The sequence below is a fragment of the Squalius cephalus genome, assembly GCF_949319135.1.
Source record: "Squalius cephalus genome assembly, chromosome: 11".
In the NCBI taxonomy this organism is placed as follows: domain Eukaryota; kingdom Metazoa; phylum Chordata; class Actinopteri; order Cypriniformes; family Leuciscidae; genus Squalius; species Squalius cephalus.
In genome coordinates, this window is record NC_137132.1 from 768,838 (window position 1) to 784,466 (window position 15,629).

Here is a 15,629-nt window from a genome sequence, read left to right on the forward strand (position 1 = left end):
ACTCGTGCCCATAGCAAGACACCTGTCGAGTTTGAAATCCATCAGACTAACAGTTCGAGAGATATGCGAATAACAGACAGGATAATTCATTCCAATTAGTCGTTAGATTAGTCGACTAATCCATAAAGTAATCGCCCGACTAATCGTTAAATTAATAATCGTTTACCACAGTATATTGAGTTTACCACTCAATATATAAATTGAGTATTTTTCTGGTTTATTTTTCCCTTTTGTTGTTTCTTTGGTACTTTGGATTTGTTTTGTTATATGGGCACTTGTATATTCTACACTGTGGATGAACCTCTCTGACTCTGTAAATAAATTACACCAATCAAGGCCATTAACTGTTTTATCAAGTTTACTTTGGCCATCCACGCGACGTAATTTTCATCATCAGGAGGATCCGCGGACGTCCACTTGCTATTACTATTTATTTATGTATTTATTTATTTATTTATATTTGTTTGTTTGTTTATTTGTCAGGGACAATGCAAAAGAGACACATTGTAACATGTTACAATAACTTATAGCATATAGGGTTTCTAGCTGAAGGGTTTCTGCATATAGGGTTTCTAGCTGAAGGGTTTCTGCATATAGGGTTTCTAGCTGAAGGGTTTCTGCATATAGGGTTTCTAGCTGAAGCTAATTTGCAACCCCTGTCCCTGGTTAGGCTATTAAAACTTAATTTTGGAAAAATACTTTTTATTAAATATCTTTATATTAACTGGCTTTTTTATTAATGCAATACAGTGAATGACAGCCGTCTGTGTCTCCTAGTGTCTTACATTATTGTCAGTTTAGTGTTCAGTGATTCATTTACACAGAAACAAAAGATAACATGTATGCCTTCATCTCCAAACACATTATTTGTGTCTTACATTTCATAATGAACTCAGATAAACTCAGTGACGACTCGTTTTCCATCAGTTCTTTTATGTGAATTGGAATGTGTGCAAAGGATTGTGGGAGATTGAAGAACAGGAAAGATACACTTGATGCATCCTTCAAAATGAGCTGAATTAAAGACACAAAATGAAGTCTGTCTTCAAAAGATCCTTCAAACTGAGACGGCCTTCAGAGGCGCTTGATGACGAGGCAGTCGAGATATGCAGCCTTACTAGGACACAGCCATGGTTTGAGAAACACCCGCAAATTATGTACAATATCCCAGAAATCAATCTGTGCCCCGTGATTTAAACACCTCTGATTCTGATGGATTTCAAACTCGACAGGTGTCTTGCTATGGGCACGAGTATGTGCAGTGCCAAGTTTGACGTTGTTTGGATGAGAAATGCAAAAGATATCGTTAAATATATCGGTCAAAGAAGCCCCAAGAAGGTTGTGGTTTATAAATGATCTCTGACTTTCTCTTTGTTCATAATGTTTTATACTGTAATGATTGCACTCAGTGTTACTTACCCATCATTTCTGTCTCTAATTAAGTTGTACAGGTCAAACTCCTGCAGTGTCTTCTCTGAGGACAACAACACAAACACTAAAGCTGACCACTGAGATGAGGAGAGTTTCACATCACATAATCCTCTATACCTCGTATGAGGTTGAGCTTCGTTCACTAGAGAAAGATCACCCAGCTCATTCAGACAGTGAAACAGATTGATGTATTTATCTGGAGAGGGATTCTCACTGATATTTTCTTTAATATAGTCAACTGTTTTCTCATTGTTGTGAGAGCTGTTTGCTGTCTGTGTCTTTAGTTCTTGTAAGAGACTCTGATTAGACTCCACTGACAGACCCAGAAGGAAACGAAGGAAAAGGTCCAGATGCCCATTTTTACTGTCTAAAGCCTCATCCACAGCTCTCTGATGGAGATCAGATAGGGAAACTGTGTCTCCATTAGTTGGTTTGGTAATCTGGTCAAACACATTGATGTTATTGTTGATAAAGGAGAGATGCACATATAGAGCTGCTAGATGTTCCTGAATGCTCAGATGAACAAAGCAGAAGACTTTCCCCTGACACAAGCCCAACTCCTCTCTGAAGATCTGAGTGCACAATCCTGAGTAAACTGATGCTTCTGCCACATCAATGCCACACTCGCTCAGGTCTTCCTCATAGAAGATCAGGTTGCCTTTCACAAGCTGCCGATAAGCCAGTTTCCCCAGTTTGACAATCATGTCTTCATCTTTCACTTTCTTCTCATAGTCCTTCTCATGTTTGATGTTGGTCTGAATGAGCAGGAAGTGTGTGTACATTTGAGTGAGAGTCTTGGGAATCTCTCCTCTCTCTGCTTCACTCAACATCTTCTCTAGAACAGTGGCTGAGATCCAGCAGAACACTGGGATGTGGCACATAATAAAGAGGCTCCTCGAGGACTTCAGGTGTAAGATGATCCTGTCGGCCAGACTCTGATCACTGATTCTCTTCCTGAAGTATTCCTCCTTCTGTGTGTCACTGAAGCCTCGTACCTCTGTCACTCGATGGACACACTCAGAGGGGACGAGATCCGCTGCTGCTGGTCTGGAGGTGATCCAGATGAGAGCAGAGGGAAGCAGATTCCCCACAATGAGGTTCATCAGCAGCTCGTCCACTGAGGCTGATTCAGTCACATCACACAACCTCACATCGCTCTGAAAATCCAGAGACAGACGACACTCATCCAGACCATCAAAGATGAACAACACTTTATACTCATCACTGGATATTTCCATTTCTTTTGTTTCAGGGAAAAAGTGATGAAGAAGATCTGAAAGACTGAGTGTTTTGTCCTTCATCAAGTTGAGCTCTCTGAAAGCAAGTGGAAATATGAGCTGGACGTCCTGATTCTCTTTCCCTTCAGCCCAGTCCAGGATGAACTTCTGCACAGAGACTGTTTTTTCAATGCCAGCGACTCCCTTTGTCAGCACAGTTCTGATGGGTTTGTCTTGTCCAGGTAAAGGTCTAAAGATGTCACTGCATTTGATCGGTGTGTCCTCTGTTTCTGCTCTCCTGGACTGTGTCTCAATCTGTCTCACCTCATGCTCATTATTGATCTCTCCACTTCCACTCTCTGTGATGTAGAGCTCTGTGTAGATCTCATTCAGGAGTGTTGGGTTTCCCTGCTTTGATATTCCCTCATACAAACACTCAAACTTCTGTCTCAGATTTGATCTCAATGTGTTGAGGACTTCAGTAGGTTTAGAGTCATGGCTGTGAGATTAAAATACCATATTATTACACAAGTCAGAGAGGCAAATAGCAATTAATTACAAAACTATATATGGGACACAGAACATCATTAGGTTTCTGAATTGTTTTAATCATTAATCATCATTTTGAACGGTCAATTATTAATCAGTGTTTCCCACACATAGACTAATTCATGGCAGTGCGCCACAGAATCAACACCGGCCGCCACATATAGCGTTTCGTTATAAAACATTTTTTTCACGCTATTTAAAACATGCAGCGTATTCATTCAGCTGCATTTCCTTTCCCTGCTCTCCCTCCGTATGTCACTCACGCGTCTCTCTCACAAGCGATTTTTTGTTTTGGAACTTATTAGATCGGTGAGTGATGTAGATGACTGCTGCGCTTGCGATGAGCAGAGAGAGAGAGAGAGAGAGAGAGAGAGAGAGAGAGAGAGAGAGAGAGAGAGAGAGAGAGAGAGAGAGAGAGAGAGAGAGAGCCCCGGATGCGCGCGTGCGCGCGTCTTCAAACTGTCTTGCTCTCTCTCGCTCCCTTGCGCATATCAATCAAAATCAATTGAGAATTGACACGATAGTAAAAGATCGGAAGACCGAATATTTTTTCCTGAATTACCACTGGGTGTGAATTGTGCTAAAAAAAGAAAAAATGTTTTTTACGTTGCCTTATCTTCTCTGAAAAGCATTCCGCCCATTCAGCTGACATATAAAACACTTTCAATAAACAAAACAAAACCTATCCAATGATGAAATGTTTTCTGTGTTGACAAATTGTGTGCAATGTCCTATCTGCCGGGATAATCACACAGTCCGCTAATGACACATCCGATTTCCCCCTTTTAGTCTGACCGACTTGCCGGTTGTAAACTTGCGTTAAGACCGAGCAATTTTTTTTTACTCTTCAAACAACTATAAATGCAATAAAATAATATGAATTATATTTTAGTAAGTATTGTGAATATAAATTGCATTTTTCTCTGGCGCGTTCACTACTGCGAAGATCGCGAGTCAGCATCGTCAACTTCATTTTTGCAGTCGACAGTGACACAAAAAAGACTTGAAATGTCTCCTTGATATGTGACATATTCATAATCATTACTTTTCCCTGTTCTTTGTAACAGCTTTTAGGTGCGTTATTTGCAGCGCCACCCTTACGTTACATGAACGCGTCACCACCGCCCAATAGTTAATATTATTCTTTGGTGTTCAGTTTATACAGGTTTTCTAAATGTTATTTTGGTGTAATATATATATATATATATATATATATATATATATATATATTTATAAAACAACATTTAGAAAACCTGTATAAACTGAACACCAAAGATTTAAATAATAATATATATATATATATATATATATATATATATATATATATATATATATATAGCCTATATATATATTATATATATATATATATATATATATATATATATATATTATATAGCCTATATATATATTATATATATATTATATATATATATATATATATAAAACATTATTTTAATTTTATTTTCCTCTCAACACCTCTTTAACTTGGCACGAAGTTCTGGAAAACTGTCGGTGAAGTTCCGATATGCAAATTTGTTTAAATTCATAGCTACTTAATCCCCATTTATAATCATCGGTTCAAATCCAGATGATTAAACTGCTGTATATTAATAATAATTTAATAAAAATCAAATACTATAAGCATAACTTTTACAAAAAATGATATACCTGAGATCAGACTGTGTGTTTCCACTCTTCAACCTTACTGGCGGATCCATAGAGCAGTTACTCTTCACAGACACACAGCTGGACTCTGGGTTTGAGCACTTCTGCTGGACTGAACTGGAACAGAGAACAGATTCAGTTTAATCCTTTAGATTACTGTGTTCTTTCTTTATGATAGGAATAATGATATTAACAAACCTTCATCTTGCATCAAAAAGTACTTTAAGGAAACTTTATGATCTTTTTATTTAACATTTCATATTAGGTTTAAAGGTCCCATATTGTACATCTTTCTGAAATTTTATTTCAGGTTTTGATGTCCTTAAAGGTCCCATTGCATGGATTATTTTTTTATTTTTTAATGTTTCCTATGGTGCCCTTATAATGTTAGTATGTTAATTTTTAGATCAAAAGTTGTTATAATTTAGAAATAAAAGGCATATTTCCTAGCCTGATTTTAGCCTCTGATTTGAACGCTCTGTTTGAAGGGGCGTGTCTGTGTGAGACTTCAGTGTAAACGCCCGCTGCTGTGATTGGCTGCTGTGAGACTTCAGTGTAAACACCCACTGCTGTGATTGGCTGCTGTGAGACTTCAGTGTAAACGCCCACTGCTGTGATTGGCTGACATGCTTGCATATGAAATATTTAGCATTACATGTGGAACTCTCTCGACTACTTTTACTATTACAGCTATTATACGTTTTTACTATTACAGCTATCTGGATTAACGAATCGTGAGAAGTTTAAGTATTTAGATCTATTCCCATCACATAAAAGGTTGCAGTGATGAGCATTCAGCAGATGACAGCCTGTTGATCTGCTGAATGAAGATCTTATCATTGCAACACAGTTCCTGCACTCTCACTAATGATTTCACCAATGCAAACATGAGGTATATAAATACAGTAAGAGATTCATTGTGCAGTGTAACAGCGTCATTGATTTCATAACGAGTTTTGGCAAGCGTCCAGATAAACTCGCGCTGTGTGATTGACAGCTTCGGCGATTGGAAAGGGATTGTTCTTTGATCGCTTTCTGTATATTAATCACAGTTTAATGGCGCTTTTCCATTACCAGTACCAGCTCAGCTCGACTCGCCTCGACTCGACTCACTTTTCGCTCCGTTTTCCATTGCAGATAGTACCTCCACAATAGTACCTGGTCGTCATAGCGACGCCGCAGGAAACTGCCGTGACTTAATCTTCTACGCGAGACGCGCTAGACACACCCGCTACCCACACACACAGGACAATGGAGGAAATCGAGTGTATGCTGTTTTTGGATGTTTTTGTTTTTGCTGTTTTTTTATTCAGGATACTCCGTCTGGCGCGTGCTATGATGACACAGTGAATAGTGACGATTCTCTCTGACCAATCAGCAGTCTGTCGTGTTTTCACGTCACATTTTATCGCCTCAGCTCGCCTCAGCCCGCTTAGAACCTCGCCGGAGGTGGTAAGAAAAAAAGTACCTGGAAGCAGGTACAGGTACAACTTTTACACAGTGGAAAACCAAACAAAGCCGAGTCGAGTCGAGCCGAGCCGAGGCGAGCTAGTACTGTGTAGTGGAAAAGCGCCATAAGTAAGATTATTTTCATCCTACTAAGAGAAACGACGTGAAGTTGATCGTTTAGTCACTGGCTTGATTTACTGATGCATAAACAGCGTTGAACGACTTTGAGAGAAAGATTATCTGTCTGAACTTGAACAATTACACATCAGACATTCCCATAACCCACTGGTTCTTCAGAGGCTCGGATGAAGGAACTAAAAAAATACTTTTGTGTTCATTTGTACATCCAAACACTGAGCAACTGCCATGCTTCGCTCGTTCGCAAGCCATGATGTCTCTCGAGGAAAACCAATATCGCGCTCGCGCAGCTCATTTTCTCATGGGCCGCAGGCCAAATTCTCTTTGCGGGAAATTAAGAGAAAGGGGAGGTAACCTTTCCCCTTATGACGACATAAAGGGAAGATTTCTAGATTTGCCCGTCTGAGCTTTCATTTTCTCAAAAATACCCAGGGCTTGGTTTACACCAGGGGTGGGCAAACTATGGCCCGCGGGCCACATACGGCCCCGTTAGGCTGTTTAATCCGGCCCGTCGAGTATTTAAAACATTTTCATAAGATCGCATTCATTTTGCTTTTTTCTTGCAATACTTTGCGTTATATATATAAAGCCTATATATTGCGTTCCATATATTTGACATATATCGGAATATATCGGAATATCAGATATTTCATGCCATAGCTAACAAATGTAAAAAAGGAAAAATGACATAAAAGCAGATCATCATTCATTCAGCGCTGTTGTGGCTGCGGTGTGTCACATAACAAGCAATGACGCGTCACCATGGAAACCAAACAGACAGCAACTTAAGCGCATAGACTTGTTGCACGTTAATGTTTTTTTCCTTTTTTGGAAACTCACAGAGAAAAAAATGTTTGGTAACCACTTGTACACTTGTTTAGTTTTTCCTTTGATTTGTCTGCTATTTAGTTTCTTTGCTCCTCTGGATTTGTGGATGTATCTTGACTGTGTCACGGTTCATGAATTCACTGTTTTCTTCGTGTCTCGTGTATTTGTTGTTCTGTGTGTGTGGGTGTGTGTGAGTGGGCGTTACCGCTCGTTACTGCTGATCAGCGCGCCGGCTGATCTCATTCCCCGCACCAGCTGCTGCCTATTTACTCTCCTATAAATTCTCATCACAATCTCCTCTCTTTGTCAGATCGTTGTTTGATGTCTTCAGTGTTTGTGTATCCAGTCCAGTCGGAGTTTCAGTTCGTGTCCTCGTTTCCTGTTCCGTGTTCACCTGGATTCTTCACTGTCTCATCACATCTACACTTCTGCACCAGCATCTGACCATCTAGTCCCTGCGTTGCCTGTCAGCCTGCCAGCCTGCCTGCCATCATTGTTCTACTTCTACTACATTCAATAAAAGAGATTACTTGCATCCTTGCTTCCTGTTTATTGATCGTGACAGACTGATTCCGTTTACTACGCTCCCCTGTCTGCCATGTAACTAATACAGAACCCGGTTTTGTTCATTAAATGTTCTGATCTGACTTTACTTTTTATGTTTTATTTTATTATACTTAAAATAAATTTGTTTTAGGGGTGTCGCAATATACCGGTGTTGACGATAATCGTGATATTCAAAGCATGAAATATCGACATTGTGTTAATTTAGAGTGTGACAATATACCGGTATTGGCGATAACCACGATGTTTAAAATGAACAGGACTCTTATGATAACAGGACACGTAAATACTCCAGCGCCAGTACCTGGTTGACCTCTCAGGTGGCAGTATCGCACCCACTGACACCTATCAAATAAGAAGACGACGCAGCGCGTGCCCGCGCAGCTAATCTGAGAAGAATGTCGTCTGAGCGAGAGAGTGAAACACTCTGTCCTCACCCGAAAAAAATAAGCTCACAACATCTCCTAAAGAAAACATCTCCTTAAAGGGGGTCGCACACCGGGCGAGAAGCGCACGTCTTTAAAATTCGAACGCATTATTCTCTATGAGTGTACACACACCGGCGGTGTGCATCTGTCCGCGGCGCCCAACAACTGCGCCCAGCAACGGCTCAAAATCCAGCCGCGACCATTCTCAGGTGAGATTCTCAATTCATTCAGTTAACGGATGCTCTGAGGTAAAGTGTTCAGATCGCAGACTCAGCAACTATTGTATTTAATTGTACAGTACAATCACAACATAGTACAGACAGACATTGGGCCCTATTTTAACGATCTGAAACGCAAGTGTCAAAGTGCAAAGCGCAAGTAACTTTGTGGGCGGGTCTTGGCGCTGTTACTATTTTCCCGGCGGGATAAATTACTCTTGAGCCAGGCGCAAATCTAAAATGGGTTGGTCTGAAGAGCTTCATTACTCATAGGTGTAGTTTGGGCGTAACGTGAAATAAACCAATCAGAGCATCATCTCACATTCCCTTTAAGAGCAGACGCGCTTTTTCTAAAGCGTATTCCTATTGTAACGGCGGATTTGCCAGGCGCGCGCCAGGAGCGGTTCACAGCCAAGGAGAGCAACGCTCTCGTCAGGGACGTTGGGGATGGAGAAACCCACCCAAATTAACTTCGGTTAAAAAGGCGTATGATAATTTGGGTAAATGTGTAAGCTAGATGTATGCTTTTATAATAAATTGTCTATCTATCTATCTATCTATCTAACTATCTATCGTAATAATGTATGATTTTCAAAAATGAAAACTGCTGCTTCTGTGTAGATGAGAGAATCAAAGTGTATGCGCGTTGTGCACGCCTCCTTTTTTGCGCTGAACCGCCCAGGGAGCGCAAGTTCATTCCCTAGTTTAGCGACGTGCTTCTGTGGAGGGAAAAGCGCGCTTTGCGCGGGTGCAAAATAGGAATGATACATGCGTCGGTGTACAAAGTCAATTGCGCTGGGTGCAAGATAGGGCCCTCATCTTCATTTCATAATGTCCTTAAACGTAATAATATTGCTGGCCATAAACTGAGAAAGTGCTCGTCCGGTGTGCGATACCTCGAGTTGTCCTAGACGTGCGCTTCTCGTCCGGTGTGCCGCGTGTGCGATCCCCATAAACTCAATCTGCAGAATTTGTAGCCACCAACCTTTTTACCCATCTCCGTGTCCATCACTCTGCAGATTACGCCATTTTACAGAGTACATTGTAATTATTTTACTAGTCATGGAATGGGAAACGTGACATTAACCTGTTAACAGTGGGTTTCTGTGATCATATATCCCATTTCTTTACTCATCTTATTTTTGCATTTGTATTTGCACTTGATTTTTTTGTTCAAATCTGCTATATGCATGACTTGGAGCCAGCGCAACAGGTTTAAGAGCTTTTCAGTTCTTCAGGAAACATTCAGACCGTGTTTTGCTTCAGTTTGAAACCAGATAAACTTCACATGCTTGTCTTCCTTCACAAAAATTTGCCATAGATTGAGTATACAAGAAGTAATGCATGTGCCTTGTGTTTATCAGTATCCTTATGTTTGTTGTGTAAAAAAGAACAAAATCTTTTGAAATCTGAAATCTTTTGGCCACAATAACCGTGGTGTGAAAAATCTAACATCGTGACAGCCCTAGTTTGTATATTCATTTATTTATTTTTTTCCACAAATGTATGACTTTTGTAAGTGCAAATTGATTGCCATATGCAGTTTTAATAAAGTTAATTCAATAAAAAAAATTAAAAAAAAGTTTTAATAAAGTTGAATTAACGTAACCTTCTGTCATTTTTGTGTACACTTGCAGGTGTTTTGTTTCTAATTTACTGTTAGGCCCATTAAATAATAATAAGGATAAACAATATTTAAGAAAAGAATAGGCTATAATTATCTAATATCTGACTAATTAAAAATTAACCTTAAAACATAACATGCTAAATATAACAGTTATCTAGCATAAAAAATGTATTGTCAGAATGTCGTCTCTCAGTTGTTGAATTTCGCGCAGATGTTGCCACAACGTAAATGTGTTTGCTCAGCCCGATCTCATGAAAGTGCGAATACCACGAATTGTATTTGTAGTGCTTATGATACGCAGTTTCCGCGTGCATATGATACGCACTTTATTGCGTGTAATAGGTACGCACTCCGCACCCCTAATCCTAACCAAGGGGTTTACAGTGTATGTAAATAGTATATATTACAGTATATGCACACAAAAAACATTTTTGGCGTATAAATGGCATGATAAATAAAATTTGTGGTACAGATACGCACTTTCATGAGATTGTGTTTCATAATCTGCTACTGGGCCGGCCCTCTGTCAAATTTTAAAACCCAGTGTGGCCCTTGAGCCAAAAAGTTTGCCCACCCCTGGTTTACACCCATCAAAACGTCTAGCCACTGGGGGACCATAGGAAGGCTAGGGGAACTCATATTAAGGTTAAAAAACTCATAAAGTGAAATTTTCATGCAATGGGACAGGGCTCCAGACTAATTTCTTTCATTAGGAGCGCTGTAGCCCCTTATTTAAAATTTTAGGAGCGCAAGCATACAATTTAGGGGCACACCTTAAATCACCTTGCAATGCAATTATTCACATTTTCCGCCAAATAACTGTATTACTGACAAATGCTTTGATAATAAATAGACTTAACATACAGAAATTACAATGTGCAGTTTTATTTTAAGTTCACAGGCTCCAGACTAACATCTGAGGGCAGCGGCTCTAAGCTCTACAGAAAGTATTTGGTAGCACTGTGGGATGACAAAGCACTGAGCTTAATTTGAGGTGTATAGATAAAGTTAACTTTAATTATTATCATTCATAATGTCTTAATATTAATTCAAAAGCAAAATGAGTGACAAAATAGATATTAGGGAGTGAAAATAGCCAATAAGCATCCTCTGCAGCTATGTTTACAATGGTAATTTAATCTTTTTTTTTTTTTTTTTTTTACTTCTTGAAACTTTTAGTTTTATAAATAGGGACAATCTTTAAAGGATGAACAAAAAAATGTTTTGGTCAACACATTAAAAATAACATTTAAATATGATATTATAGTTTTGAAGTGCTGGAAAAAGATATGTGTAGACTTCTGTTAGTATACCATAGTTACAGTGAGTGTCACTACAGTAAATCCATGGTGAATGTTGCTGATCTATGGACCTAAAGCCTTCTATAACTTGTTCGTTCATGGCACAATGTTTCTCCTGGTTTCTACGTCAGCGCTGTTTGATCTGATATGGTTTATAACAGAGAATTCTGCGTCGAATCTGAATGTTTCTCACTAGATCTCGCAGCAATGTTATTAATTCAGTCGCGAACTCTTCACTGGATCTCCACGATGTAACAGTGTCGCGTGATCGAGATCCGCCCGCGACTGGCGAGAGAAGCTCTGCGCTGTCTATTATTGGTTCAAACTATTAAACGGTCCGTGAAGCAGAAATGAGTAGGGCAGGTTTTTTCCGCTTTCATTTTGTTTTGATTTATTAACATGTCACTGCATACTGTATGCTTGAGGCTGAGAATGTCTAACTAGCGTATTGTGTTTAAACTGCAAAGTGCCTGCACTGTCTGCAAACTTCGTTTTCCCTGCAGTTCTGGGGTAGCGACTGCAACATTCACAGCTCATGGAGTTCGTCACCTTACAGTACCTCAACCAGCTGAATTCTCGCAGCCAGTCTTCCTGAAAATGGTGGGTTCGGGACTTTATCACCTCACAAACCTCTGATGAATCATCATTCGACTGTGTCTGTGACATTGATATTTGTCTCCGTCTCCATCCCACGGACGTTTACGCGCGCACAATTATATCTAGGACCCTCCCCCTCCACATATAGCCAGTTACAGTGGCCATTCCCTATTCTTCTCAAACTCATTGGCCTGCCACACATTCCTGATTCATTGACGCCTTCCATGTTTAACGTGTAAATTTACTGGTCTCCAATGGTTTACACACTCTCAAATTTTGGTCGCAGTCTGGAGCCCTGTGGGACCTTTAATATTTCATGTTAGTTTCAAAACAAAAACAGGCAAAAATAAAAATCCATAAACTTTCTTTGATCTGTGTATCTGTGGGGTGGGTAACTCTTTTTCTGAGATGTAACACAATATTTAACAGTGTTTGTTGAAAATACCAGCATCCTGGAGGAGAATCTCCATCTCTGGATCCTTGTGAATTACCCATGATGAAGCTGCAGGAGAATCTGATGAGTTTGATCTCCTCCACTGACTCTAAATGAAGAAACATTCACACACTAAATTAAATGATTAAATTAAACAACCTTCATAAATATAGCTGAACATATCTGGGGTGTGGGAGAAAAGGGATCATGTGACTGCGTTAACTCAAGCTCATTGGGCCTTTTCGCACTGCAAACACAAACATCGTTTGATTTAAAATTTAAATAACTGACACCGAGAAACGCTGAAACATGTTCAGGTGAAATGGAAACAAACCCCGTCCCACATTGACACAGTAATCATAATTAAGTGTCTACATAATACTGATCCGATAAATAAAGGCGTTGTCTGTGAGGTGTGATTTGGCCTAGGCATGTTTACACATAAACTGTTAAACTTCTGACGAATCACAAACATCACGAAACACAAAAGAAACCTTGAAGTGAAAGAAACCCTTAATTAAAGATTATATCAAACAAACAAAAAAATCACTTCCAATGTCCTCCAGAGATCCATATTAATATACGAAAGTCACACATGAACACTCACCCTTATCAAACTTTTACAAGATACAGGATCTCAAATCCTCCAGCTTTAATATCATAAACACGGAAACTCCTTCTAAAACGTTGATAAACACTTTGATGCTCTGTTTTTCCCGTAACGTATTCGTATTTTTCCTACTCAAAATGGCGCCAGTATACGAGCGTTTGCAGGCATAGACAGGCAGAGAACCGCAGAGAACAGAGCGCTGTCCCTTACTTTCACTTTCTAGAGAGATGTAAACAGAGACGCGCGTTCACGAGAGCACCACGGCGCATGCGTGTGAGTGCAGACGTTATTGCGTAAACGCGCGTTGGAGATTAATATTTTGTAAATAAAGTGGTCATTTTTTTCAGTTTGTTTCTATCTGTATAATTTATCATGTTTTTTGTTTTATTTGTTAATCCTTGCCTTCATTTGTTCAGTTTTGTCTTTCATTTATCTTTCTGCAGAACGCAGCGCTCCTGATAATAAATCATAAAGAGAACTTTGTGTGATCACATCTCTATAATATGAAATAAGTTTGTCATCAGCCATTCATGTTTTTAATTACATTTAGTCATTTAGCAGTTGATTTTTTCAAAGCGATCTACGCCTGAAAGAATCAGATAAGATCAAATTAAACCATACAGTAAAAACATTGTACATTTTTAAGTTTTAATAAAATAAAAAAACGTATGCACTGAAAAATTATTTGAATTTCCCAGCAAGCAATCATTAAAACAATGTTGAGTCGATGTTGATGCATTAACGCTAACTGCATTGAATTAACATTACAAAGTTATGTTGGTTTAATATCACTTTTTTGCACCCGCAATTAATGTTGAAACAATGGTAAGATTTCAACAAATCAACGGTAAAGACATTAAATCAACATTACACTGTGTGTGATTCTTCCAGCGAGTTTATCTCCAGCTCTAATTAAACACACTGAAGCTGCTAATCAAGATCATCAGGATCAATGTTGGAGATAAACTCTGCATGAAGAGGAATATACACCTCTGAACTACAGCATTAAGTATAAACTATATATCAGCTGATTTCCATGACAATAGCGTTCAAGCGACACGTTTATCTTGGAGAATAAAAGAGCTTGGGTTTTTCAGTGGATATTTCTCTAAAGCTGCAGATTCTCCTTATGTAGAGCTTCATCTCTTTAAATATCACACAATAGCCGTGTCCGTCACTTTCTCATAAACACAAGATGTATTTTGTTGTGATTGTGTTTCAGCAGGAACAGCTGAACTGAATGGAGATCAGTGACATTCATCACATTTAATAGTGATTCAGGAATATGAATGATTGGCTGATAAAGCAGGAATCAGGGAGCAGGAGATAAAGCTCAGGATAGCATCAGATCCCAGCTCAGGTGATCATGCTGTCGACTACAACTCAATGTAAAACCAATGTCAGCATTATCAGGAGCTGCGTCTCATTTTACCTGTCCATCCTCGTCTGCCTTCACTAAAGAAGAGAAGACGAGCGGCTCTGCAAGCGTTGAGGAACACATGCGATACGTCTGTGTGTGTCACGATGAAGAACAAAGAGGAAGACCATCAGGAGGCATCATGATTTCAGTAAACGTCCCAAATATCAGCATTTCTCTAGTCCACATCCTTGCTTCAGTTCTGCTGGTTCCCCGGCCCAAAGCTGAACACAGACACACACAGTTTCCTCCGGCCCAGATGTGGCCCACAGCCGGTAAATGCCTCTTCTTTATTGATATGACCCAGATCTGACCCACACACTGAGAATTGTCTTCATTGTTTGATATGACCCAGATCCGGCCCACACACTGAGAATTGCCTTCATTGTTTGATGTGGCCCAGATCTGGCTCACACACTGAGAAGTGCCTTCATTGTTTGATGTGGCCCAGATCTGGCCCACACACTGTAAGATCCGGCTGAGAGTCGCTTGCTCCTCGAGACAGATGTGACCCACACACTGCCAGTCAAACACTAATTCAACCATTTAAGGGCTTTTATTATAACATTAACAAACACATTTTAACATAATCACGCATTAACAATAAACAAAAACACAATAATATTAACATTTATTAATGACACTTTTAAACCACAAAATAAACAATAGAAAAACACACACAAACTCTCTTTAACACTAAATAATTTCCGTGTGCAAAAGTCCAGTCATATTGAATGATATAGTGCTTTATACAGTACAGATTGATTAAAAGCAGCTTTACAGGGATAAACAGGGAAATAATGATCAATGATCAGAGTTCAGTTCTGCTGTAAAGCGGCTCTAGAAAGACAATAGTGTCATTGATCAGCTGAAGTCAGTTCAGTGTTGATTCAGTTCAATAACTGTGTAAAGTTCATCAAATATGAAACGAGTTCAGTTCAGCTATAAAGCAGTGACGTCCTCGTCCAGCTCAGTTCAGTTCTCCTCCAATAGTGTCAGTGCCGTCAGATCAATAATAGTGCTGAATATGAAGTGTCGTAAACTAAGCGAGCCGGAGGAGACAGTAGCAAGAACCCAAACTCCATCAGGAGACAGAATGGAGGAGAAACCTGACCAGTTCTCCTCTGGACAAACGAAGGAACATGGTGTGATTATGA

General features: G+C 39.4%; 1 protein-coding gene across 3 annotated transcripts in view; it reads right to left on the reverse strand.

Annotated features, from left to right (window-relative positions):
- LOC307167425 (NACHT, LRR and PYD domains-containing protein 3-like) overlaps positions 1-13,286 on the reverse strand; it is a 70,668-nt gene extending 57,382 nt beyond the window's left edge. For 2 of the 3 annotated variants that reach the window (XM_079886525.1, XM_079886524.1), the window contains exons 1-4: positions 13,053-13,282; positions 12,458-12,554; positions 4,866-4,979; positions 1,420-3,147 (exon numbers count right to left, since the gene is read on the reverse strand). In XM_079886525.1, the coding sequence (XP_079742651.1) occupies positions 1,420-3,147; positions 4,866-4,979; positions 12,458-12,507 (1,892 nt within the window). In that variant the 5' untranslated portion in view covers positions 12,508-12,554; positions 13,053-13,282. Of the gene's footprint in view, positions 1-1,419; positions 3,148-4,865; positions 4,980-12,457; positions 12,555-13,052 lie in introns of all 3 variants that reach the window. The other variant, XR_013822780.1, reaches the window with a different exon arrangement.
- Between the last annotated feature and the right edge of the window lie 2,343 nt (positions 13,287-15,629).